General features: G+C 45.6%; 1 protein-coding gene across 2 annotated transcripts in view; it reads right to left on the minus strand.

The window, feature by feature from the left end:
• AOAH (acyloxyacyl hydrolase) overlaps positions 1–27,643 on the minus strand; it is a 221,324-nt gene that overhangs the window by 134,433 nt on the left and 59,248 nt on the right. For both annotated transcript variants that reach the window (XM_029589499.1, XM_029589500.1), the window contains 2 exons: positions 20,586–20,633; positions 19,110–19,177 (listed from right to left, as the gene is read on the minus strand). In XM_029589499.1, the coding sequence (XP_029445359.1) occupies positions 19,110–19,177; positions 20,586–20,633 (116 nt within the window). The remainder of the gene's footprint in view (positions 1–19,109; positions 19,178–20,585; positions 20,634–27,643) is intronic.

The raw sequence follows: 27,643 nt of genomic DNA on the forward strand, positions 1-27,643 counted from the left end.
AACACACTTTGAAATGTCTGTATGCCAATGCTAGAAGTCTAAGAAGTAAGATGGGAGAGTTAGAGTGTATAGCAGTAAATGATGAAATTGACATAATTGGCATCTCAGAGACCTGGTGGAAGGAGGATAACCAATGGGACAGTGCTATATCAGGGTAAAAATTATATCGCAATGATAGGGAGGATCAACTTGGTGGCAATGTGGCACTTTATGTCCGGGAGAGTATAGAGTCTAACAGGTTAAAGATCATACAAGAGACTACCTGCTCAGTAGAATCTATATGGGTAGAAATCCCATGTGTGTTGGGTAAGAGTATAGTAATAGGAGAATGCTACCGTCCACCTGGACAAAATGGGCAGACAGAGGATGAAATGCTAAGAGAAATCAGGGAAGCTAACCAATTTGGCAGTGCAATAATGGGAGATTTTAATTACCCCAATATTGACTGGGTAAATGTAACATCAGGACTTGCTAGAGACATAAAGTTCCTGGATGTAATAAATGACTGCTTCATGGAGCAACTGGTTCAGGAACCAACAAGAGAGGGAGCTATTTTAGATTTAATTCTTAGTGGAACGCAGGATTCAGTGACAAAGGTAATGGTGGTGGGGCCACTTGGCAATAGTAATCGTAACATGATCAAATTTAAACTAATATCTGGAAGGGGGACAATAAGTAAATCTACAGCTCTAACACTACATTTTCAAAAGGGAAACTTTGATAAAATTAGGAAAATAGTTAGAAAAAAACTGAAAGGTGCAGCTGCAAAGGTTAAAAGCGTTGAACAGGATAGGACATTGTTTAAAAATACAATCCTATGAAGGATGATGACAAATCTTCCCTCTCTATAGAGGACAACGAGTTCCTGAAGATAATGGACAAAGAATTCTTCAAGTATAAGTCCAGGTGTATTCCACACATTAAGAAAGGTGGAAAGAAAGCAAAACGATTACCGGCATGGTTAAAAGATGAGGTGAAAGAGGCTATTTTATCCAAAAAAACATCCTTCAAAAATTGGAAAAAGGATCCATCTGAAGAAAATAGGATAAAGCATAAGCATTGTCAAGTTAAGTGTAAAACACTAAGACAGGCAAAGAGAGAATTTGAATTGAAGTTGGCCGTAGAGGCAAAAACTCATAATAAAAACTTTTTAAAATATATCTGAAGCACGAAACCTGTGAGGGAGTCGGTTGGACCATTAGATTACGGAGGGGTTAAAGGAGCTCTTAGGGAAGATATGGCCATTGCAGAAAAACTAAATAAATTCTTTGCTTCTGTGTTTACTAATGAGGGTGTTGAGGAAATACCAGTTCCGGAGATAGTTTTCAAGGGTGATGGAGTCAGACGAATTGAACCAAATCACTGTGAACCTGGAAGATGTAGTAGGCCAGATTGACAAACTAAAGAGTAGCAAATCATCTGGATCAGATGGTATGCATCCTAGGGAACTGAAGGAACTAAAAAATGAAATTTCTGATCTATTAGTTAAAATTTGTAACCTATCATTAAAATCATCTATTGTACCTGAAGACTGGAGAGCGGCCAATGTAACCCCAATATTTAAAAAGGGCTCCAGGGGCGAACCTGGAAACTATAGACCAGTGAGTCTGACTTCAGTGCCAGGAAAAATAGTGGAAACTGTTCTAAAGATCATAATCGTAGAGCATATAGAAAAACATGGTTTAATGGAACACAGTCAACATGGATTTACTCATGGGGAGTCTTGCCTAACAAATCTGCTTCATTTTTTGAAGGAGTTAATAAACATGTGGATAAAGGTGAGCCAGTAGATGTAGTGTATTTAGATTTTCAGAAGGCGTTTGACAAAGTCTGTCATGAGAGGCTTCTAAGAAAACTAAAAAGTCATTGGATAGGAGGCGATGTCCTTTTGTGGATTATAAACGGCTAAAAGAAAGGAAACAGGGAGTAGGATTAAATGGACAATTTTCTCAGTGGAAGGGAGTGGGTAGTGGAGTGCCTCAGGGATCTATATTGGTACCCTTACTTTTCAATATATTTATAAATAATCTGGAAAGAAATACGACAAGTGAGGTAATCAAATTTGCAGATGATACAAAATTGTTCAGAGTAGTTAAATCACAAGCAGATTGTAATAGATTGCAGGAAGACCTTCTGAGATTGGAAACTGAGCATCCAAATGGCAGATGAAATTTAATGTGGATAAGTGCAAGGAGATGCATATAGGGTTAGTGCAGTTAGTGTAGCTGTGTTTAAAAAAGGATTGGATAAGTTCTTGGAGGAGAAGTCCATTACTTGCTATTAATTAAGCTGACTTAGAAAATAGCCACTGCTATTACTAGCAACAGTAACATGGAATAGACTTAGTTTTTGGATACTTGCCAGGTTCTTAAGGCCTGGATTGGCCTCTGTTGGAAACAGGATGCTGGGCTTGATGGACCCTTGGTCTGACCCAGTATGGCATGTTCTTTTGTTCTTATCAATGAAAGGGAAAGAAGACTATCTTTGGGAACGTTACCTATCCTGATGATGCACTTGATTTCTTTACAAACCAGATTCCAACCAAACAGTCATGGGACTGTTTTGAGTTAAGGATAATGTTAAAGGAGATGCTTATCAAAACATGAGTTAAATTGCCCTGATGAGGAAGAATTTGAAACACAGCACCTTATTGGGTTTATCGAAGGAATTAACTACATTCTGCTAAGTTATTGGGGTTATCAAAGGAACTGACTACATTCAACTAAGTTATTTATATTTGTTGGCACCATTGATTGACAAATAATTTTTTATTGCAAGGAGAAAAATGTTTTAAAAATTAAAAAGGACCATCTAAACCAGTGGTTCTCAAACTTTTATTGACCGGGATACACCTGTCAGATGGTTCTCACATGCGTGACAGACTGAACATGTGACCATCATGAGGCTAAATGTAAACATGCACTCTGCATCCACAGGAATCCCCTCAACCCTCAGCAATGAGTGCAGAGCAGATCTAGGGCATTACCCTGTACAACTCGCCATACAAAAAAGATATTCTGGTTCTGATGACATATAAGTAAAAGCAAAATAAACTCCCTTTACTACCAGGCACAATAGTCTTCCTTATGAAAAGACAGTAATTTACCACTAATGCATATCCTATTGAGAAAACACAACAAATAAGATTGATACAAATGCCTACATGCTAGTAAAATACCTCATCTCGGTCACACACCCAAAACTGACTTTCACCAAGTACAGAAAAACCACAAATTATAAATATGGAGAGAGAAACTGGAATGGAAAACAAAAAAAGCCAGTTTGCATGCAATGCAAACCTGGAGAAATGGAAGAGAAATATAGAACCTAACAGACTCTCAGGATTTGCAATAATGCACACAAACTAACCCACACAAAGTTACATCTGTATTATGGAACACACTCAAACAGTAAAAACCCTATTTAAGAAATACAACTATTAAACTAGGCCCTAAACACTAATACATTTCCTATTGGGAAAACAGAATAAGCCAAGCTGCTACAGAGCCCCACACAGAAATAAATGTAAAGCTATACTAAAAATGTTACAAAACAGCTGCTGAACAGAATAATATCCAACAATTAAAAACTCATAAAAATTATTAAAACATGTCCAAATATCAATAACATATTTCAAAACAGCAGACATCGCATAATACCCAATAATTAAAATGGCAGTCAATCAAGAAAAATAAATTTAAAAAGCCACTTTTACTTACCCTCTCCAGCAACTTTCCTACTCCTTTCCCTTTCAGGCCAATAGCACTCACAAGAAGCAGCAAGGGCTGCTGAAGCTGTGTCCTCACAGTCCTCTTCCTTAGCACCCACAACTAGTCACTCACACACACACACACACACACAATTAGCCCCACGACCAGTCTTGGTCTCTCTCATACCAGTCATCTTCCTAACCAGTCTCTCTCTCTCACACAGAAACATATCACCTCCGTGACCAGTCTCTCTCTCAATCACATTCATGCTCTTATATACAAGCTCTCAATCACACACAAATGTTCTCGCACCCATTCACACCAGCTCTCACCCAGGCACCGATTCACACCCACAAGCTCTCCCCCAGGCACTCATTCACACCCACACAAACTCTCACCAAAAACTTCTTCTTCCTTCACTGCAGGGATGGGCTCCAGTTCCGCCGCGGCTTTACTCTGGCAGGCCTTCTTTTTTCGCCACCATGGGGATGGGCTCCCGTTGTGGCCTCGGTCGGGGTTGGTTTCCATTTCGCTGCCATGAGGATGGGCTCCCGTGGCGGCCTTGCTTGGTCGAGGTTGGGTTTTCCTCTTCGCCGTCACGGGGATGGGCTCCCATGGTGGCCTTGCTTGGTCGGGGTCGGGTTTTCCTCTTTGTCGCCACGGTTATGGGCTCCCGTGGTGGCCTTGCTTCATCGGGGTTCAACACTGCCATTCCTCCCACCACTGGGCTATGCGATGCCTGCCTCACCGGCCAATCAAAGGCTTCCTCCCTTCTTCCTACTCCCAGTGGCAGGTAGAAGGGAGGAGGCTTCCGATTGGCCTGTGCGGGGGCAGGCAGAATGAAGGAGGCTTCCCATTGGGCAGTGGGGGTAGGAAGAAAAGAGGCTTCCAATTGGCCCGCAGGGGCTGGAAAAAAGGGAGAAGGAAAGTTCAACGGGGCAGTGGGATACTGGGAGCCGCGACACACCTGCCGGTGTTTGGTGACACACTGATCTAAACTAAGCAGACCAAATATTTTCATTTAATTGAACTTTGGAGGGGCGGTTAATAAATGCTTTTAAATAAATAAATAAATATGTGCCATGCTGCTTCTCTCCTTCTTGTGCTGTCCTCCTGAGTCCATAGGTTGCAACTGCAGCTGATGGCCTATTGTCGAAGACATGCACACGCATCCTACACTCAATAAATCTTGTTGCTGATGTTGTTGTCTGGTACCACAGGAATCTTAGATAGTTTCTGTAGTCTTCATGGACAATGAAACAATAGAACAATTGTTGTTTATCAGCCATGATGGCAATGGGTTTTTTCCAGAAATAAATTAAGACTCCTAAGAGATTGGTATCAAGTTGAGCCCAGTGAGGAGCACATTGTTCAGACAGACTCCCTGGATTTGAGTGCTTGAGTCAAATACAACTCTGATTTGACCTGGTTTCTGAGAATGGTATACACCAAAGGTAGGAAGATACCAGCACTCTTCATCTTCTTTCAGGGGTGGAGCTGCCTCTGCATGACCGTTATTAAACATATTCTTCATAAAGGTCACAAACTTATCCCTGGTCTCTTATGTCCTTTTCAGGGTTTGATGTAGTGAAGTAAGACATGAGAGGGCCTGCTCTTTGTTGTTGGGATGTTGGCATCTGGGTGTTCTGAATGGAAGGGAATCCACCCAGCTGTTTGACTCATACTTGAAGAATTCTTTGTCCATTATCTTCAGGAACTCGTTGTCCTCTATAGAGAGGGAAGATTTGTCATCATCCTTCATAGTTTGGAATATTGTGTTTCCCTACTCTCTGTTTCCTGACTTTTAACCAGTTTGTAATGCACGAAAGGACATCGCCTCCTGTCCCATGACTTTTTAGTTTTCGTAGAAGCCTCTCATGAGGGACTTTGTCAAACGCCTTCTGAAAATCCAAATACACTACATCTACCGGTTCACCTTTATCCACATGTTTATTAACCCCTTCAAAAAATGAAGCAGATTTGTTAGGCAAGACTTCCCTTGGGTAAATCCATGTTGACTGTGTTCCATTAAACCATGTCTTTCTATATGCTCTACGATTTTGATCTTGAGAATATTTTCCACTATTTTTCCTGGAACTGAAGTCAGGCTCACTGGTCTATAGTTACCCGGATCACCCCTGGAGCCTTTTTTAAATATTGGGGTTGCATTGGCCACCCTCCAGTCTTCAGGTACAATGGATGATTTTAATGATAGGTTACTATTGCTTAAGGCCACAGAAAATCATGGACGTCTCTAGACAGAAGAATTGGGGGGGGGGGGGGGGGAGCCAAAATGACATTTCTTCATCATACCCACCTCTATAGCATGGATCCTGCTTTAAAATTGGTTATTTAAAAAGTCTTAATAAGAAAGACCGAAGGGTCTTCTGTGTAATTTTGAAAAGCTGGCCAGTTTCATACCTCTAGTAAAACTACTATTAAAATTATTTGATAGCTTTAGTCAACTAATTCTATATGGCTATGATAGTGACATCTGGAACATATAGGAAGGGACAGAATGTCAATATAAATCCTGCACCCCCACTTTGTTACTCTGTGCATCCACTGAAATTCACCCAACAATGGAGCTTGGGTGCTTCCCTTACAGCTCATCATACTAAAAAATATTTTCAAATTTTGGTATCACCTCACAGTAATAGCAACACAAACACCTTCCACTGCCAGACACATTGTGAACTAACACAAAACCCAGCAAAAAAGACACTCAAAATCTGTACAGCAAGCCTATCGAAACATAACAGTAATATCACCAAGGACTCAAACAACAATAACCCTACCTGTGAAAAAGCAGCATTGTAAATATTACACTGGGTCTCAGAATACCAATGCACCACCTACCGAGGAAAGAAAATAATCCTGATTGCTATAGATCCCTACACAGACACGCTAGCAGAATCTCTCATCACGGTAACACACACAGAGCAGAGACAGACCCTCACCAAATACAGAATAAAGGATCACAAATTAGACAAACTGAAATGGAAACCCCAAGAAGCCAGATTCTGAGTGTAACAATGGGAAAACAGAACCACAATCAACCTAATAAATGAAGGTTGACCGACGTGCCGCAAATGCGCAGTAGAGAGCAGCTCTACCGCGCATGCGAGCACGTCGGTCACAGTGTGCCTCTTAAAAATAAAAATGGCGCTGTAGGAGTGGCGGTGGCACCGGCCCGAAGAGCTGGAGCGGCGGCAGACCAGGAGCGGCAGGAGCGGCGGCCCGAAGACCAGGAGCGGCAGGAGCGGCGGCCCGAAGACCCGGAGCGGCAGGAGCGGCGGCCCGAAGACCCGGAGCGGCGGTGGCCCGAAGACCCGGAGCGGCGGTGGCCCGAAGACCCGGAGCGGCAGAAGCGGCGGCCCGAAGACCCGGAGCGGCGGCCCGAAGACCCGGAGCGGCAGGAGCGGCGGCCTGAAGACCCGGAGTGGCGGGAGCGGCGGCCCCTTGTTAATTGTAACTGCTTCTCTTCTCCATGTTTATCTATGTTTTTGGTTATATTTTTGCACCCCCGTTTTCTGTAAACCGACATGATGAGAACGAGTTCTTGAATGCCGGTATAAAAAAACCTTAAATAAATAAATAAAAATAAAGAGCGGCGGCGGCCCGAAGACCCGGAGCGGCGGCCCGAAGACCCGGAGCGGCAGGAGCGGTGGCGGCGGCCCGAAGAGCGGCGGCGGCGGCACCGGCCCGAAGAGCAGGAGCAGCGGCGGCATGCGCGCGAGGGAGGGACGGGCGGAAGGAATACCCCGGAGATCTACTGAGGGGAGGAGGGAGGGGGGAGAGAGGAGTAACTGAGGGGAGGGGGGAGGGAGGAGTGACTGAGGGGAGGAGGGAGGAGTGACTGAGGGGAGGGGGGAGAGAGGAGTGACTCAGGGGAGGAGGGAGGGGGGAGAGAGGAGTGACTCAGGGGAGGAGGGAGGGGGGAGAGAGGAGTAACTGAGGGGAGGGGGGAGGGAGGAGTGACTGAGGGGAGGAGGGGGAGTGACTAAGGGGAGTGACTGGGGGAGGGGGAGATAGGAGTGACTGAGGGAGGGAGGAGGGGGGAGTGACTGAGGGAGGGAGGAGGGGGGAGTGACTGAGGGGAGTGACTGGGGGAGGGGGAGATAGAAGTGACTGAGGGAGGGAGGAGGGGGGAGTGACTGAGGGAGGGAGGAGGGGGGAGTGACTGAGGGGAGGGGGGAGGGAGGAGTGACTGAGGGGAGGGGGGAGGGAGGAGGGAGGAGTGACTGAGGGGAGGAGGGAGGGGTGGAGAGAGAGGAGTGACTGAGGGGAGAGAGGAGAGAGTGGGGGGAGGTGGGAGGGAGAATGAGGGGGAAGGAAATGATCCAAAAAAAATGTTAATGTAGCCCGTTTTAACGGGCTTAACGGCTTGTTCCTCATAAAACAAATAAAACCAAGAAACACAAAGCATCAATTATAAAAGTAAAACCTTTCTAATAAAATAATATTTTAAAACTACTGATAAATAGAATAATTTCTATTAATTAAAATCATTTACATTTTTTAAAAATTTCCCAAGCACCAATAATATATTTCAAAACAGCACATATATCAAATAACAGACAATAATTAAAACTAATAAGGATTTAAAAAAGTCCCTGCTGTCTATACCTGGGAACTCTTGATTTTCAGTCACTCTGAAATTCTCGAGGATTAGGTTAGGGGAGCGAACAAACTTTATCCTCTCTCTCACACATACTCACATGTTTATTCTTTCTCACACATACACTGTCACATACACACAGTTACATGCTCTTATACCCACGATAACTTCCCTCTCTCTCACAGACACTGACACTCTCAGGCTCTAAGACCCTCTCTCCCCCCCTACACCACACACACACAAGCTCTCACTCCCCTGGATTCTCTCATACACACACATGCTCTCACTCTCACTGGCTCCCTCACATACACACAAACACACACACCCAGGCAAGCTCCCAGTCATTCTCACACACACACACACACACACACATATACACCCACACTGACCCCCAGGCAGTTCCCATGCATTCTCACACCACTCCCTCCCCACCCCCTAGGCATGCACACATTCATTCTCACACACACACCCAGATCCCCAGGCAGGAACCAATTCATTCTCACACACACATACACCACATACAGGCAGGCACCTATTCTCACACAGAGAGACCCCAGGAAGACACCCATTCATTCTCATACACAGACACACCCTCAGGCAGGCACCCATGCATTCACACACATACACCCCCAGGCGGAGTCCCATTCATACACATGCACACACTAAAGGCAGACCCCCTTTCTTTCTTTTGCCAGCAACCTCAGAGCCTCTCTCATTCCTCTGCTACCACGGTCACTGCTGCTGCGTGGCTATTGGGGAGGTGCTGATTGCTGCTACTAATGATGAAGCCTGTTCTGCTGATTCATCTGTGCAGGCCCTGCGGTATTAAACATTTGCAGGCTTCAACTTCCTCCATGCTGATCTCGCATACTGCGAGAAGAGCATAGAGAAAGTGCTACTCTTGCACATTCCCAAAGATAATGTATGGCAATCACTAAAAAGTAATTTATTTTTTTTTACCTTTCTTGTCTGATCTTAGTTTTCTAATCAGTTGGTCACAGGCTTTTTTTCCATCTTCCCTTTCTTGTTTTTTTGCCAATTCCTTTTACAGGGTCTTTTTTTTTTCTATTTCTTTTCTCTCCATCTATCTTCTTCCCTCAAACACACAGTCAGGTTCTCATTCTCACATGCTGTTTATCTCACACATATACACGCACACACAGGCTCTCACACTCACATGCAGTCTCTCTATCTCACACACACACACAAACAGACACACACGCACAGGCTCTCACACTCACATGCAGTCTTACGCATCCACAGCTTTCACTCTCACATGCTCTCTCTCATACATACATACACACTGTCTCTCTCGTGCATATGCTGTCTCACTCTCACACACACAGGCTCTCTCATTCCCACATGCTGCCTTGCTCAAGCACAGGCTCTCATTGTCACATGCTGTCCCTTTCACACACACAGAGGCTCTCACATGCTGTCTCTCCAAACATTCAGGTCCTCATTCCCACACACAAGTCTCTCAACTCATTCTCACACACACACACACACACACAAAATCTCTCAACTCATCTCATACACACACACACACACTCTACAGACCCTCAGCCTCTCTCTCACCTCTGGGCCTCCTCTTCGCGGGTTGCCATGGGATCCGCAGCGGCCCTGCTACTAGGTCTCCTCCTCTTCTCTGGCCGTTGCGACGTGGGATATGCGGCGGCCCATTAACGCTGCTCCTTTTCTGCACACGGCCGATACTCCTCCTCCTTCCTGCCTGCAGGGCTCCAGCAAAGTTTTTCTTCCGGGGCCGCGCAGGCAGGAAGGAGGAGAAGCACATGCAGGTTTGGACATGACCTTTTTCTTTGGGCCGTGGTGAGATAAGCTCCACCATGGCCCTGCCGATCTTTCTGCTATGTGCGTCTGGCACACAGCACAGCAGTAGTTCCCTGCTCACCCGCCGGTGAGATGAGGTCCCCCAGCGGCGGCATGGTTCTCCATGTCGGCCATCAGTGCCCCCCTATGGCCCTGCGCCTGGGGGCATTGGCTCCCCCTGACCCCACCCTCGGTATACCACTGCTTGCGCCCCCTAATGGTCCATGCCCTAGGCCCATGCCTAGTTTGCCTAATGCTTCCTCCAGCCCTGTTCCTAGGGTTACAGAAGGGAGTAACAGGAGTGGTGCAGAGATATTCTCCTAAAAACCTCCATAGGCCTGAAGAGGAGCAAAATAGCCTGGAAGTTTAAAAGATAAAGCATGTGCTTAACTGGGGTAGGAACTTATCTGGACCAGGAAGATCAACTGTGCCAGAGGGGAACTTGCTCTGGGGCTCAGAGGATCCTGATGCTGCACCAGAAGATTTTTTTTCATTGAGCTGAACAGGACATTCTTATGAGTAGCTATTTGGCTAACTGATAAAAAGAAAGAGAGGAGCAGGCTAGATTGTCCAAAATATTGAAAAAAAACAAACCAAAGTAACCAGAGAACTGTGTTGCTGTAAGAATAAACTATTTAAGGAAAAGGAGATTTTCTGGAGCTGTATGTAATTCTGTTTAATTTCTGCATGTACTTGAGCTGCCTTATGTTTGATTCTGAAGATTCTACAGTAAACTATTTATTTTTTAGAGCATATCTTGGGTCTGGAGAGTGGTTTGCTTGTGTGGCACATTCTTAGCCTGGTAATGGTCATGCAGGTTATCCTGCCCCCAGCTTATGGCCCCAGGGACTTGATCCCTCACCTCAGGATAATGATCCCAATGATCCCTAAAGCTTAGAAGGTAACTCCAGGTGTATAAGGGGTTACAACAGGAATATCATGTAAAAGGCAAAAGAACACAAAACAAACATCAGATCCAATCAATAATGTAATAAAACAAATATTAATGTATTTCATGAATCCTCTTTCCAGAAAGGAAATAAAATAGCAATAATCAAAAGAACAGATTCAGAGCAGAACTATGACAGTTCATTTTACAACCCAACACAAAAAAAAAATAAATTCAAATTCTGGTGTTACCACAGCAAAAAAAATCCCTCCACTGCTAAACGTTTTGTGTAGTAACACAAAACTCCGCAAAAATAAAAATAAGTCACCTAGAACCTTGTCATACCATACAATCACAGCACTAACTCTCAGAAATGAAATATAACAGCAACCTTATTTATAAAAAACGAGCAATGCAAATATTACACCGGGTCCTAGAATATTAATAGACCATCTACTGGGGTAACAGAACAAGTTGGACTGCTACAAATCCCTACAGAGAAACTACATGCTAGCAGAAATATTGTACTTCAGTCACACAGAGCTACAATACCAACTTTTAACTAATATAGAAATAATATACTACAAATCAGAAGCAGAAATATGCAGACAAAACCGAAATAGAAACCAGACTTTGAACAGCGAAACTCTAAAGAAAAAGCTAAATACAAAAATATAAGAAATGCAAATTCCCAAAGATAGCATGTTCCAATCGCTTAAATCTCAAAATAACTTTTTTTGCTTTTGTTGTCTGATTTTTTTATTTTTCTAATCAGTTCATTGGTGCTGGTCTCTTTTTTCCATTTTCCCCTTCTCAGTCTTTTCCTAATTCCTTTTTCAGTGACTCTCTTTTCTTTCTGTTTCTTCTCCCATCTTCTTTTCCTCCCTCACACACACAGGCTCATGCTTTCTCTCACAGACTCCCCCACAGACACAAGCTCTTATACTCACATGCTCTCCCCCACACACAAAAGCTCTATCACACATACTCTTGCCCACACATAGAAGTTCTCACTCTCACTGTTACGACTGTCGCTGCCCGACGTCTCCACTCCGCCCTCCTTCCTCTCTGGCGACTCCTCCAGCGGTTGACGGACGTTTGGCTGCCGTGGCATCTGCCTGCCATCCTCTCCAGTGTTCCAGGTCCGGCTTGGGTGCTGCCTCCCACCATGCTGTCAAGCTGCCTTAGGGTGCGCACGTCGCGCGGCCCTGCTTCAAATACCTTCTTTGGCGCAAACCTCAGGGGCGTCCCCCTGTGATGACGTCACGCATCCCGGATACAAAAAGCCTAACTGACTGCTAGCTAATCGAGTTAGCAATGGTCAGGTATTCGTACTGGTGAACTCCTTATGGATGGGATTCGCTCTCCGTACCTAGCTATTCTGCCTCTCCATTATTGGACTTACTCTATTTGGGGTACCCGCTCCTTGAGGGCCTCTCTCTTCTCTTTCAGGTCACTGTCTGGAACTGGTGCTCGCTCCTCGAGGGCCCATGTTCCTGGACTCGCTGCCTGGACTTCACTTCTGCCTGAAAGATACCGCTGCCTACACCATCAGTGAGTTACCATATACTTCTCTCAGAGCTGTTCCCTGGAACCAGGTACTCGCTCCTCGAGTGCCTGCCTTTACTTCAGCTCCTGTGATTCCTACCAAGAGAAACCACTGTCACAGCCATTGTGGGATCGTTGTTCCAGAGCCCTGAGGGACTACAAGCCCAACCAGGCTTCATCTCTGCTGACTACTGCCACCTCTGGTGGTTCCTCAATACTGTTAATAAAAGATCTATCTGTGTTGTGTGTCCTAAGCTGAGCCTGACCTGTGGCCCTTCACGGGACATCCCCCTGTGGGCGTGGTCAGCAGCCACAGTGTCCAAGGGTCCACCCAAAACCTTACAAACAATAACACTCACATACTCTCCCCCCACACAAGCTCTCATTCTCACATGCTCTTTCACACACACACACACATATACCAGCTCTCTCACATGCTCCTTCATACACAAGCTCCCACTCTCACATGCTCTCCTACACACACACACAAGCTCTCACTCTCATATGCCCTCCACCCACACACAAGCTCTCTCACATTCTCTCCCATACATATATTTACACACAAACTCTCACTCTCACATGCTATCCCACACATAGCTCTCACTCTCACATACTCTACCATATATACAAAGCTCTCTCTCATACACACATACATGCGCCTACTCTCACTCTCACATATCCAGACTCCCACTCTCATACTCACAAACACACACACATACCCAGGCTCTGACTCTCATGCATACACACACACTGCCAAACTCCCATTTTCTCTCTCACATATATACACCCAGGCTCCCACTCTCACACATACCCAGGTTCCCAGGCTCTCACTCTCTCACACACCCATGCTCCCATTCTCATATACACACACATCTAGGCTCCTATTCTCATACACACACATATCCAGGTTCCCAATCTCTCACATACACACACAGGCTCCCACTTTCACACACACACACACACAGGCTCACACACACAAATACACCCAGGTTCCCATTCTCACACACAAGCTTCCACTTTCACACACACACCCAGGCTCTGACTCACACATACCCAACCAGGCTCACACACACATACACCCAGACTCCCATACACACATACCCAGGCTCACACACACACACACAACCTCTTCTTCAGTCACAGTGAGATGGGAACCACCCTCTTCTTCACCACCACAGAAATGTGATCCATGGCAGCCTTGTTGCCACATACCCTTTCTCTCCTTCACCACCATGGGCATGGGATCCTGCAGTAAACTTGCTTCTGTAGGCCCACAGCGTCTTGCATCCATAGGCCCTCTCCTTCACTGCCACAAGGATGGGCTCCCATGTTAAACTTGCTTTCTAGGGTCCTTTTCTTTGTTGCCATAAGGATAAGTTCCTGCAGGGGCCTTGCTTCTGCAGGTCCTCTCCTTCTCCGTCATGGAGATGGTATCCCACAGTGGCCCTGCTTCAGTGAGCCTTCACCTTCTTCAGCCCCCGTGAAAATGGGATCCGTGATGGCCATTCTTTAGGCTTCTTCCTGTGTCAGGCAGTCCTATTTGGGTGGGTCTGAGCACAAAATGGGTGGGCCATGGCTTTAATGGTGTCCATTAAAGATTTCAGCATCCTCGTAGCAGATCTCTCATGCAATAGGAAGAGTAAAGTTTTTTCCCTGCTCTGCTGTAAAAATGGCAGATCTTTTATTTACTCCTTTTCTTTCACCAGTGTGCTAAGTTTCTGCTTCATTTACCTCAGGCCAGTTCCTTGGTCTCAGAGCTCACATCATCTTCTTATTTATTATTTGAAAATATCTACAGCCCGCAGATCTGAAAGTCTTGTTCTCAGTGGGGTAACACAACAAAAAATAGAAGCATAAAGAAAGTACATCAAAATAAAACATACAAGTACAATATTCAAATTCTCATTGAACTGCAATGCTTAATCAATGAAAGACAGAAAAGTCTTTCCAAGCAGGAAAGCTCTCTCTTTCAAGAGAATTTCAGCAGGAAGTGTATTCCATAGCACAAGGAGCAGCCACCGCAAATGCTCTTGCATGAGTCTCCATCAAATGGACTGGTTTTGTGGAGGGTATTGTCAAGAGTACTGCTCCGTGTGATCTTAAGGTATGTACAGATGAATGGACAGGTTATAGTAGTGCACATATACTCAGGAACACTTTTGTGAAATGCTTTAAAAACCAGCATAAGAATTTTGAATGTAACTTGCCAGCCAGCCGGAAGACAGTAAAGATTAGAAAGCTTAGTATGCCTCCTTGCATTGCAGGGTACTATCTAATAAGGCTTATTGCCCTACAATTTGAATGAGATGTGCTAACCCTGCTGCAGGTTTTATAGCGCTGGTTTTTCTGGTTCTAAAACCTCTATTACATACCAGGGTTAGATTAGCGCTGAAAAACCCACAATAAAATAGGTATTAAGCCCCACAGTAAGGTCAGTGCGGCTAATTACATCAGCCCCAGTATGAGGTGCTGGAAGAAAGTTGGGCTGCTGCAATTTGTACTAACTGAAGAATATTTTGAAGGTAAGTAGGCCGTCCTAGGTAACTCGAGTTACAGTGATCTAACTGTGAAAGTACACAAGCTTGAAAACTGACTGGAAATCACCAGGATGTAACGTTGGTTTTAACCCTCTAAGCATTAAGGGCCTGATTTTCAAAAGCATCTACATGCTTAAAACTTGGTTTTGCACATGTAAATGCACTTTACCTGTGTAAGTGGACTTTTAAAAATTGGTACAATATATGCCATTGAATTGTCAATACATCTTACCCGCATTAGGTGCGCTTAATGCTGGTAAATGGCTTTTGAAAATTGCTACAATAGTATGTTACATTTAAACACCTAACTCCTTTGAAAATTCACCTGTTTGAGTTTATAGAATGAAGTCTTTGTGGATCCTTTCACCTGGGCTTTGTCTGCTTGAGGCTGCTCTCCTTTCCTCTCTGGAGGCAAAAGGGCTGCTCCCCATGTCCCAACCAGTTCCTCTCTGAAACTGAGCATGAACTATGATGTTTCATAGCCAGTTCCTAATTAAGGTGTCCCCCCAAGACGATATCTGGGCATCCTTCTGTCAACATCAGGGCTCAAAGCATTAGTATCGTACCTGCAATTACAGCACTGATTGCTGCACTACATGTGGACCACCCTAAAAGGCCTCTAAGCAGGCTTACCAACTATTAGTCTTAACCTTTGTTGTTATAAATTATGTTTGTACTCCTGTAAACCGCCTAGTCGGACATATATATGCCTTATTGTGCGGTATATAAAAATTTTTAAATAAATAAATTAGTAAATTTACAGCAATTAAAAAAAAGTGTCATGTCATGAGCGACAGGCCTATGTCTCTGGTGCCATGGGCTCAGCATCTGTGAGATTTCAATATTTGAGAGTCAGGGAAAAGGATGAATCTTGAAATGGTAAGTCCAGCCGTGCACAAAATGTTGATGGTAACATGTGCCTCAGTAAAAAAAAAAAAAGGTTAGATGATCAGTAAAAATCAGGAAAGCTGTAAGCAAAACATATTTTCATGAGCTGGCTATCCAGAGGAGGACATTGGCTAGAGGCTAGAGGATGTTGGGGAGGTACCCATTCTGGCGAAGGTTCATGGGTAATTATTCAGATGGACTGAACCAAATCACGGTGAACCTAGAAGATGTGGTAGACCTGATTGACAAACTTAAGAGTAGTAAATCACCTGGACCGGATGGTATACACCCCAGAGTTCTGAAGGAACTAAAAAATGAAATTTCAGACCTATTAGTAAAAATTTGTAACCTATCATTAAAATCATCCATTGTACCTGAAGACTGGAGGATAGCTAATGTAAACCCCAAATTTAAAAAGGGCTCCAGGGGCGATCCGGGAAATTACAGACCGGTTAGCCTGACGTCAGTGCCAGGAAAAATAGTGGAAAGTGGTCTAAACATCAAAATCACAGAACATATAGAAAAACATGGTTTAATGGAACAAAGTCAGCATGGCTTTACCCAAGGCAAGTCTTGCCTCAGAAATCTGCTTCACTTTTTTGAAGGAGTTAATAAACATGTGGATAAAGGTGAACCGGTAGATGTAGTGTACTTGGATTTTCAGAAGGCATTTGACAAAGTTACTCATGAGAGGCTTCTAGGAAAAATAAAAAGTCATGGGATAGGTGGCGATGTCCTTTCGTGAATTACAAATTGGCTAAAAGACAGGAAACAAAGAGTAGGATTAAATGGACAATTTTCTCAGTGGAAGGGAGTGGGCAGTGGAGTGCCTCAGGGATCTGTATTGGGACCTGTACTTTTCAATATATTTATAAATGATCTGGAAAGAAATACAACAAGTGAGGTAATCAAATTTGCGGATGATACAAAACTGTTCAGAGTAGTTAAATCACAAGCAGATTATGATAAATTGCAGGAAGACCTTCTGAGGCTGGAAAATTGGGCATCAAAATGGCAGATGAAATTTAATGTGGATAAGTGCAAGGTGATGCATAGAGGGAAAAATAACCCATGCTATAGTTACACAATGTTAGGCTCCATATTAGGTGCTACTACCCAAGAAAGAGATCTAGGCGTCATAGTGGATAACACATTGAAATCGTCGGTTCAGTGTGCTGCGGCAGTCAAAAAAGCAAACAGAATGTTGGGAATTATTAGAAAGGGAATGGTGAATAAAACGGAAAATGTCATAATGCCTCTGTATCGCTCCATGGTGAAACCGCACCTTGAATACTGTTTACAATTCTGGTCGCCGCATCTCAAAAAAGATATGATTGCGATGGAGAAGGTACAGAGAAGGGCTACCAAAATGATAAGGGGAATGGAACAGCTCCCCTATGAGGAAAGACTAAAGAGGTTAGGACTTTTCAGCTTGGAGAAGAGATGGCTGAGGGGCGATATGATAGAGGTGTTTAAAATCATGAGAGGTCTAGAACGGGTAGATGTGAATCGGTTTTTTACTCTTTCGGATAATATAAAGACTAGGAGGCACTCCATGAAGTTAGCATATGGCACATTTAAAACTAATCGGAGAAAGTACTTTTTCACTCAATGCACAATTAAACTCTGGAATTTGTTGCCAGAAGATGTGGTTAGTGCAGTTAGTACAGCTGTGTTTAAAAAAGGATTGGATAAGTTCTTGGAGGAGAAGTCCATTATCTGCTATTAATTAAGTTGACTTAGAAAATAGCCACTGCTATTACTAGCAACAGTAACATGGAATAGACTTAGTTTTTGGGTACTTGCCAGGTTCTTATGGCCTGGATTGGCCACTGTTGGAAACAGGATGCTGGGCTTGATGGACCCTTGGTCTGACCCGGTATGGCATGTTCTTATGTTCTTATGACCTGTTTCCCCCTACTCACCACTGATCTAGTTCATGATCCTCAGTTATTGCTTCCCCTTCAAGCTAATATGTTTTATTTTGCATTTTTCAGGGTTTGCATGGCATTAAGCATTATTTAGGAATTCTTGTACAAAGTATAGACAAAACTTCTAAAGGGTATGTCGTGTCTGTCCATCTGTCTGTCTGTGATCTCACATCACAGGTGAAACTACCGCAGCTACAGCCTTGTGTTTTGGAGGATGCAGGAGCTGTCCTGCCCCAGTTCCATATCCTTAGTTTCATGGCTGTCAGTCTTGTCAGTCCAGTGTATGGATATTTGGTGGACAGGACCGCAGGGGAGATAAACCGTTAGCATCAGTCGGAAGGATGCACCGCTGGAGAGAGAAGCAGACACCACTGACTTCACAGCGGATATGAGCTGACAGCAGCAGGGCAGATATTAATTGCTGGATGTGACAGACAAGACACTGGGGTTATAGATGCGAGTGGGCACACAATGCCATGAGGACAAGAATGCCATTACATGCATGTATACCTTATATACACCTTATATACTTGTTCTCCCTTTAGGGGAAAGAGCTGTGGCACTAAGCAGCAGTCTTAGTAGCCAGCCTTCTAGTGCTTCAGGCACGAGATTCTGATGAGAACCAGCACAGCTAGGCCCTGACTAACAGTGAGGGTGACCAAACAGGTGGAGTTCCATAAAACTTTAAAAAATGGAACAAAATGAAAATTACAATTACAAGTACGTACTCAGAGGTTCATATTCAGACAGAGTCCAGATAGCAAAGTTAATCGGATAAACCTATTCAGCTAACTTTGGAGGTATATTCAATAATGCAGCTGCACTATCGAATATAACCAGTTATCTTAAAGTTAGCCGGCTAACTACAGGACAGCTCTTTGGCGCAACCAGGCTTGGCTGACTAAGTTATCCAACTAACTCAACTCCTCCCAGTTACGCCCTTGAACACCCTAACTTATTTGGCTAAATTCTAGCCAACTAGAATTTAACTGGATAAGTGCCCAAATATTCAGTTAGCTGGCTAATGCTTTTGAATATGGATCACTATGTGACTATATTTGATATAACTGTCAACTGAATGGTCTAAAACACATTTTTACCTGCCCCCTTCCCACCAATTACAGCTGCTTTAAGGACCGGGAATGGTATACGTACTATTCAATCTTCTGACATATCTTTCTCAGAAATGGAAGTGAGCAGAAACTGTAGGCTTCTAGGTTTCTCTAGAACAGTAAAAAGAAGGTGGGTTAGTTAACAAGTACCATAGGATTTTAAACAGGAAGTAGGAGGCAAAACCCAGCAAAAATGGCTGCCCATGCCCACTACAGCAAACTAAATTACCCCCACCAAGCCCAGAGGCGTAGCCACAGGTGGGCTTTGGGGGCCTGTGCCCTGTCATATTGGGCTCAGGCCCCCACCCCTAGCAGCAAGGTCATGTCCCAGCTGAGTTGGCCCCTTAATGGTACAGGACTTAGAGGGTCTGGAAGCACTGGCGATCGATGCCAGTTGATGATCCCGTTTGCCTTTAAGGAGGCTTAACTTGAATGGGAAACAGCACTGCCCTTGGGCTTAGGCATGCAAACGTCTGATGCCATCATAGTCTTTGTTTATTTTTGCCAGGTAATTATTCACCTTCCCCCCTCCAACCCTTCAGGAATGCCTAGGCTGGGTGGAAGCCTATTTACATAACTGTGCTTCAGCAGCCTGAGAGATTAATACTTGTACAAAGTAACTGCCCTAACCACAGAGGGAGAGGGAGACACAGCAAAGACAGGCCAGGATAACAGTGAGGAGACCCAGCGTGTGTCCAGAAATGACAAGGGTTGTGTAATCATTGCCGAGAAGAGCCACATAGGACGGGGGAAGGTTCTAGGAGCAGGATGGGGTGGGGGCCAGCACAGTGCCCCCACTCATGTTAACCTTGGACCCCTCCCAAATTTCAGTTCTATCTATGCCCCTGACTAAGCCTCCCCACCACCCCTCCACTGAGATATGCATGGTGTGTACACAGGGCTATTACATAAGCAGTAGGAGCTACCAAATTGGCTCCAAATTGTAAGAGAAAAGTTGAGCCCACCCTTGTTTTGAAGTAAAGCATGCAAGAGTGAAACAGTATTTTCTTACATAAACAAGAACAAAAAGCAACGGAGTAGTCGGTCTTGGCTCTGCCTATCTTCTTATGACCCAGAACCTTCTCATAACCCTAACATGTAGGAAACTGTAATTTTAACAACCCAACACCAAATTGATAGAAAAAGTGACTACCAGTACAGTTGTGTAAACAAGGCAACTCTCCCTAAAAGGTCAAACTGAGAGGTTCAAGACACACAAGGGAAAACAGACTGAATGGAGCCAAGCAAGCAAGCTAGCAGCTCCTTCATGTGCCCAGGAAATACTCTGAGAGAGAAGGGCAGTGCAATGTGCATATGAGGCATGCGGTGCACTGCGGTTATCCCCGGAGGACCCAGCCAGGGCCCTACACTAATGCAACCTGAGAGAGGAATTTAGTGATTATGCACTGCCAGGACGGCAGCGTCAGGCTTCCAGTCCCAGACAGGCTGCGCTACCAAGGCATTAACAGGCAGAAGGTTAAAGCAGGAGACAATCAAACTGAAATACCCAGCTGCTTACCAAGCGGAGACGCCTTTGAGCTTTCCTGACTGATGCCTCCAGCCCTTCCTGCAACAGAAAGCAATTAAAGGGAATATTTCAGAATTTAGCACACCCTGGACAATAACTATGTATGTTTTTAACAAGCATAATCTTCCCTACCCTGGCTTCCTTCCTCAGAAAAGGAATGGCAGATATAGTACCAATCGCATCCTTATCTTTATCCGGAAACAGAGGAAGATGTATAATGTGACTGCAGACTGAGACATCTTGGGCTCATCTAATTCTGTCCAAACTCATTCCTGGTTCAGTGCCATAGAGACCCCAGTTGATCTCTGTCTTTCCCCTTGCTTGTTCGCAACTAGGGATCCTCTGTGCTTAGCCCAGGCTCTCTTCAATTCTGTTATCATTATTGTCTCCACTGGGGGGTTCTTCCATTTGTCCACCACCCTTTTCCTGAAGAAGCATTTTCTGATGTCCGTGACTCTACCCTCCCCAAGCGTCATAAGGTGACTTTCCAGGCTAGCAGGCTCTGTATTCTAGTCATATTGATCCGGTACGATTTCACCGGGATCGTTCTCATGATCTGCAGCGTGTATAGCAGATGTATTTACAGCGCTGCACAGAGACACAAAATGGACGGCCCCTACTCCTGAGAGCCTACAATCTAGCCAAGACCAGGCAGACAAAAGATACAACAGAAAAACAAACAAGAGCCTTTGAACTAAAACAGCAAGGCCAGGACTGAAAAGAATTAAAGGAAGTGGTTAAAGGAAGGATTAAATTAAGGATATTAATTGAGAATCAGGAAATATGATGCTGGGATCTGTAAATATTTAACGTATAACTCTGGTTATGTCTATGAAGTTCTGGTCTTTATTTATTTATTGCCCAGCAGTTTACTCCAAACTCCTTTGGGCTGCCAGCTCAACTGGATCTGGGTCCCACTGGGGCTGCACTGCCAGGAGCTCTCATTCGCAACAGCCTGGGAAGTTTCCCCTCCACTTCATCTCCCTCCCTCCCTAGCCCACTCATTTCTGTGACAATTCCTGGGTCCCCGGGTACCGCAGTCGGCACCTCCCTCTAGAACCCGTTACCCGGGTACCTGAATCTAGCAGGTGACACCGTCGTGCAACGGCAGGGACCGCCTTCCTCTGGGCACTGTGAACGCTGCCCTCTGCAGCACCCCCCAGTCCCAGCCAGCCCAGGGAGCAGATGATGAGCTCGGAGTCTGACCCTGATCTCTTTCATAGCAGTGCGCCGTGCTGCCAGCGAGCATGCCCCACAAAGACCTAGTCTTGATATGACGGAGAACGATACTATCTAGAGCAGGGGAACCCCATTTGGCACACTGGAACCTCAGTTGCGCTGTAAAAGTTTGGCCACCTGCAGAGAGAGAGGACGGGCAAGGTTACAGTCGTGGCCGTCTTATTCTCCTGTTCTCCCTCACCTCCCACCCCCAGATCCCTGTGCCATGGCCTCTGCCCAGCAGGAGAAATCAGTGAACAGTGTTTCCTTACCCTCTGCCAATTTCCTTCCGAGATCGGAAGCGTGCGGGGGGCCCCCCTGGTCGCCTGAGACTGCCTGGCCCCACGTAGTTCCAACCTCAGAGGGAAGATGGCAGAGGAAGCAGAGGGTCAGAGGTGCCGTCCTCCAGATTCCTCCTGCCGGCTGGAGGCCATTCAGTGAGGGGAAGGGAAGGCGGTGATGCCAGGCAGGCAGAAAGGAGGGAAGGGAAAATACGGATACTAGGGGTGTGGGTAGGGAGGAAAGGAGGGAAGGTGTTGTCATCAGAGGTTGGGAGAAGAGAGAAGAAAAGGTCCTAATTCCTGCGGGTGGGAAGAAAGGGAAGATTGTACTACTGCCAGGGAGGTGGAAAGAAGGGAAGGTATTGATTTCAGAAGCCTAGAAGGGAAGCAGTGATGCCATGGGGGTTGGAGGGGTGGTGGGGAGGAAGGGAGGAAGGGAAGAGGTGAGAGCAGGAGTGTTGGAGGGTTAGAGGTGATTCCAGGGGAGGAGGAATGGAAGGTTGTGATGCCGGGGGGAAGTGGTGGAGGAGGTAAGGGAAAGTGACGATACCACGGGAAAGGGATGGTGATGGTCTGCCACAACAAGGTGAACACAGTTCCAGGTTTGCTGGAATGTAAAAAAAAAAAAGTTGGGAATCGCTTTCTCTGCAAGGGTAAGCAAATATAATAACTGTATAATATAATAACTGTATAATATATATGTATGCATAGGTAACCAAGAGGTATAAAAAAGGCAGTATCTACTGACAGATAAACAAATAGGGCCTGATTTTAAAAAGCATTTACTCGAGTAAAAACCAGGTTTACTGGAGTAAATTCACTTTACTTGAGTAAGTGGGTTTTTGAAAATTGCTACAATATATGCCATTGACTTGTCTATAGGATTTACTCACATAAGTGCACTTTACTTGAGTAAATGGCTTTTGAAAATTGCTACAATAGTAGCTACATTTACGCATGTAACTCCTTTTGAAAATTACCCCCATAGTGCTCTCACAATTACATAACCACAAAAAAAGGACACCAGAAAACTTCGGTATCAAATGCACCTACTCAAAATAAACTAGACCTAAAATCGGGATGTAGAAGCCACTTCATAACTTACTGCAGGCAGCTGTAAGCATTTACTCTTGCCTTTTCTTAGCCATATGGCTGAGCAAAAATTGTTAATAATTTCTGGCATAAAAAAAAAAAATTCCCCAAATTGTTTTTTAAGCCCCAGTGTCAAATCTGTGTTGTATCAATCATCAAATATATAAAATAATCAAACTTCAAATAGGGTTTGTGATTATGTTTTCTGAGGCTTCAGGCTGAACCATCGCTAAGTCATATGGCAAAAAAAAAAAAAAAAAAATACCGCCAAGAGTAAGTGCTTCTGGCTGCCTGCAGTAAGTCATGATCTGGCTTCTTCTTCCCGTTTTTGTGCCAGAGGCCATTTTGTGTGTAATTTATTGAGAGTACGTGCATTTCATGCAGAAGTTTCCTGGTGCGCTGTTCTTTTTGTAGTTATATAGATATGTCTCTCACATGTATATGCATGTGGGTAAGTTAGTATCTTGTGACATAGGACTACAAGAGCCCAGACTGAATGTTCATCCAGCATTTGAGGCAGTGCACTGGGCCTCATGAGACATAGAGCTGAGAAAATTCCAGAGGCTATGGCAAAATCCAAAGTACCAAACACCCTTTTATTCTTTCCTTCCATTTAGAGACAGAAATGAGAGCACAAATGTGAACTGCTCAAAATATAAGCACAAAATTGAAGGGTAAAGCCTAATTACATATAAATAATAATAATGTAATTTAAAAAATTCTTTATAGTGCACTGAAATGCACCCTCATGGAGCTTGGGAAGCCCACTGTGCTCGCTGCAGGCAGACGAGCTCCTGAAAAGAGGTCAGCTCTAAGGACTTAGTAAGGATGTGTGTTATTAAGGTGTTATCACAACCTACATACCACCTTTTCTCTGTCACTTACTGAATGGACAGATTTAGCACTTTGCTTTATTCAGTGAAATAAAAAAAAAAATACATGACAGATTTGATAGGTGCTGGGACACTTGTAAAAGCCTGTGGGGGCATGGGTTGGGTTTTTTGTTTTTTTTAATCTCCTGTTTCTTTATGATTATTTCTCTTGAAAATACCCAGGGTAGTAATATCCCTCACTTCTGACCCCTTCAGGCCACTTCCATGGTCATAAATCTTTTCCAAAATTAGATTCTCCAATCCTGCCCTCTTGCACTATCCCTTCCAGAAGTCAGTCACCATACATTTGCTGCCCCATAGCCCCTCGTAAATAAATAGTGCATTGCATCTTGCCTGGTGCAAGCCTGCAGCCAGCTTATGTTTCTCTGAAGCAGGCATCACCGCATGAAACAAAATGTGAAATCAGCATAGTTAGTGCTGTGAGAAAACCTCGCAAAGTTAGGCAGTGCTTCCTTTAGGCTGGTACGAACAGTGAAACCACACCGGGCTCCGCAGTCACTTGAGCTCGCAGCAGAAGGGGAAGAGTACGTACCATGTGGGGACGGTGACAATAGTGGCAGGAGGATCTAAGGAGCGGCACCCTGCTCCATCCCCAAGCATGGCTGCCCCTCTCTCTCTCTCGGGCTGGGATGGCAGGAGTGCAGGAGCCACAGGAGTCAGAAGGAAGCATTGCCGAGCTGCTACTGCTTCCTCACCTCCTGCCGGAGCCGCAGAGACTGTAAGGCCGATACGGCCTAGGCCACACTGCCGGAAGGGAGCCACAGCACCAGCCCCGCGTGCAGTTATCATCCAGGGTGGGACCGGCAGTGCAGGAGGAGCGCATGTTCACAGTCGCAGCCCTGCCCTCCCCGATGCTCACTCTCTTTCTCTCCCACCCTGGTTGGAAGAGTGGCGGCTAGAAGTCTTCCTGCCACTGGCCAGCACTCAGCAGCATCTGTGCAGGCACCCTAAGCAAATTCAAAACTTCCTCTCAGTGCCAGCACAGATGCTGGACAGTGGTGACCAGCGGCATAGTGGACACCACTCGGCTAAGTAAATGGGCATAGTTGGGGGAGGAGGCAATGCCTCCGAAAGGAGCCGTGCCAGCACCACGAGCTGGAAGAAAATGCAGCTGCACAGCCCCGGGACAGGAACAAGATGGAGGCAGAGCAGAGATGTGCAGGGGCCCACAGGAAGCTCGCAGCCTCAAAGGGGGGGGGGGGGTGAAAAAGGGAAGAGTGCCAAGTCACTTGGGGCTGGGAAGGGGTGGGGGGAGGGAAAGAGTGCCTGTGTCAGGCTAGGGGGAGGTTAGGGGAGAGAGTGCCTGGATCATACTGAAGAGGGGATAGGAGAGAGCGCTGGGGTTGGATTGGAGAAATGAGAATACTAGGTTTGCAGAAGCATTGGGGTTGGAAAGGGGGAGTGTAGTGGGGATAGTGAGGAAAGAGCTGGTGGGGGAAGAAAGGGGGAGATCACCGGGGTGGAGCAGGGGAGAGAAAGGAGGGATCGCTAGGTGTGGAGGAATGCATTGGAGTTGGGGCAGAGGGATGGGGAGAGGAAAGGAGATCATAGGGTAAAGGGATGAAGGAAATGGAGGGGAGTGCTGGGGTCAGGAGGGAAAAGCGAGAGTGTTAGGGTCAGGCTGGAGAGGGGGAGATAGAGTATAAGGATGCATGTGTGTGAGTGAATGAGTGAGTGGAGGACAGAGAGCTGATGGTGTTGTGTGTTCTGTATGTTGCTACCTCCTAGGATTGACCCTTTTTATTCTGGGTCAGCATGTACAAACCCATCTGATTGGGGGAGACCTGCACTCATCATGTCTAAACTAGCAAATGAGATAGTTATCATGTAGTACCATAAAATGACCACTGGATGGCATGAGACATAATGTAAATTGTTTAATGTGTTTTTTGGGGAAAGGTATGTTCCCTTCACAGTTTGGGGACTCCCTTATTGGTTGCCGAAAGAGAAGCGGGAAAGTTTTGGTGGCTTTTTGCCATTTCCTCCCCTGCCCTCTCCAGTATAGGGTGGGGATTAGGGACCTCCCTGTATGTAATCGCCTGGAGTACCTCAGCCTGGGGGGGGCTGAGAGGCCCGGGGACCTTCCAAGGGGAGCGGGAACCTGCAGGGGCTCTGCCTCCTCAAGGGGAGAGGCCCGAGGCCAAGGGCAGGTGGAATGGAGTCTGTTCCCTTTCACGGTTGGACTGGAGCTGAGGAGTACTGGAGTGGCAAGAAATGAACTCTTTCACTCCCTGGGGAACCACCAAATGGCTGAAAATGGGAAGCTTAGGAGCAGGGTGAGTTAACCCAGCGGGGAACTGCCCTGTAGTATCCTTGATGTATAGTGTCCAGGGAACCCAGCAGAGATGGAAAAGCGAGGTTTCATCCTCTCCCGAGGATGAAGTGGCAGAGTGTGGCGTGGGGCTGTCCTCCTCCCGTGGAACTATCCAAAAGCTGCAGGGCAGAATGCTCCAAGATGGGAAGAAACTGAGGTAAAGAGATGGGTGAGTCATGCTGTGGTATTGCCACAAGAAGCCGTTGCTAGTGTTGTGTGTGGAGAACCAAGTATGGAAGGATGGTAGGGTGGAGAGCTCTACAAAGAGGCCCAGGACTGTCGTGGGCTATGAACAGTGCCCTGGAAAAAGTGATGGTGTATTGTACTGTCAAGACATTTTGTGCAATATAGTTGTGTGCCCACTGGATGAGAATTTTGGTATATGGGTATGCTGAGGAAACCAGTTAAAGGAGAGAAAAGGCAGTGAAGAGGATGTCATGGTGACTCCCCCTGAGGTCAGCAGTAATTGTAATTATTCACAGCATGGAAGCCCATGGTTTTTCTCTGACTCATTCAATAACTTCTGAAACACCTTCTCTTTCTTATAAATTGTTCTTGGCTGGCTGGATACAGGGGAAAATAAAGCTGCAAGTTTACGTTTGGAATTTGATACAGTGTGTCGTTGTCCATCATTGAGCCAGACTGGTTTAATGGATGGGGTCAGAGATCGTGGATGGGGACTGAGGGGACATCCTCCCTGTCCATCCAGTAAAGAGCATTGTGAAGCGGGCTGTGTCCATCAGGTTGACGTCGCCAACTGCATGACCTGCTTTGAAGAACCCACATATAAGATGGAAGGTTCAACCCTTAAACAACACGGAATTGCTACCCATCATTTTATGTACCCCGTTCAAGGGGGATTACATGTACAGAGTATGTCAGATCGCCTGGCTAGCGCTCTGCTTCCCAGGGCTGACTGGCTTATTCTGCTCACAAAAACCGCAGGCAGTCGGCCAACCAGGAGGCGAGGAATCAGCAGCAGCAGCTCAGCAGTGTTTCTTCTCACTCTGACTCTTGTTAGGAGAGGTGAAAGCAAAGGGCAGGGGTGAGCCTGAGGAAAATAAGGGCAGTGATAGCAGGTGGGGTGAGGAGTAGCCTAGCAGGCTGGGAAGCTAGGGCTCAAATCCCACTGTGCTCTCTCCATTGTCTCAGGTGCAAGTATAGATTGTAAGCCAGAGGGCCTACAGCTGGGCCACAGCCTGTTCCCCTTCCTGTAGGGGCTCTGCGGCAGGAGTTAAGGATGCAGCCTTT

The sequence above is a fragment of the Rhinatrema bivittatum genome, chromosome 2, assembly GCF_901001135.1.
Source record: "Rhinatrema bivittatum chromosome 2, aRhiBiv1.1, whole genome shotgun sequence".
Taxonomy (NCBI): Eukaryota; Metazoa; Chordata; class Amphibia; order Gymnophiona; family Rhinatrematidae; genus Rhinatrema; species Rhinatrema bivittatum.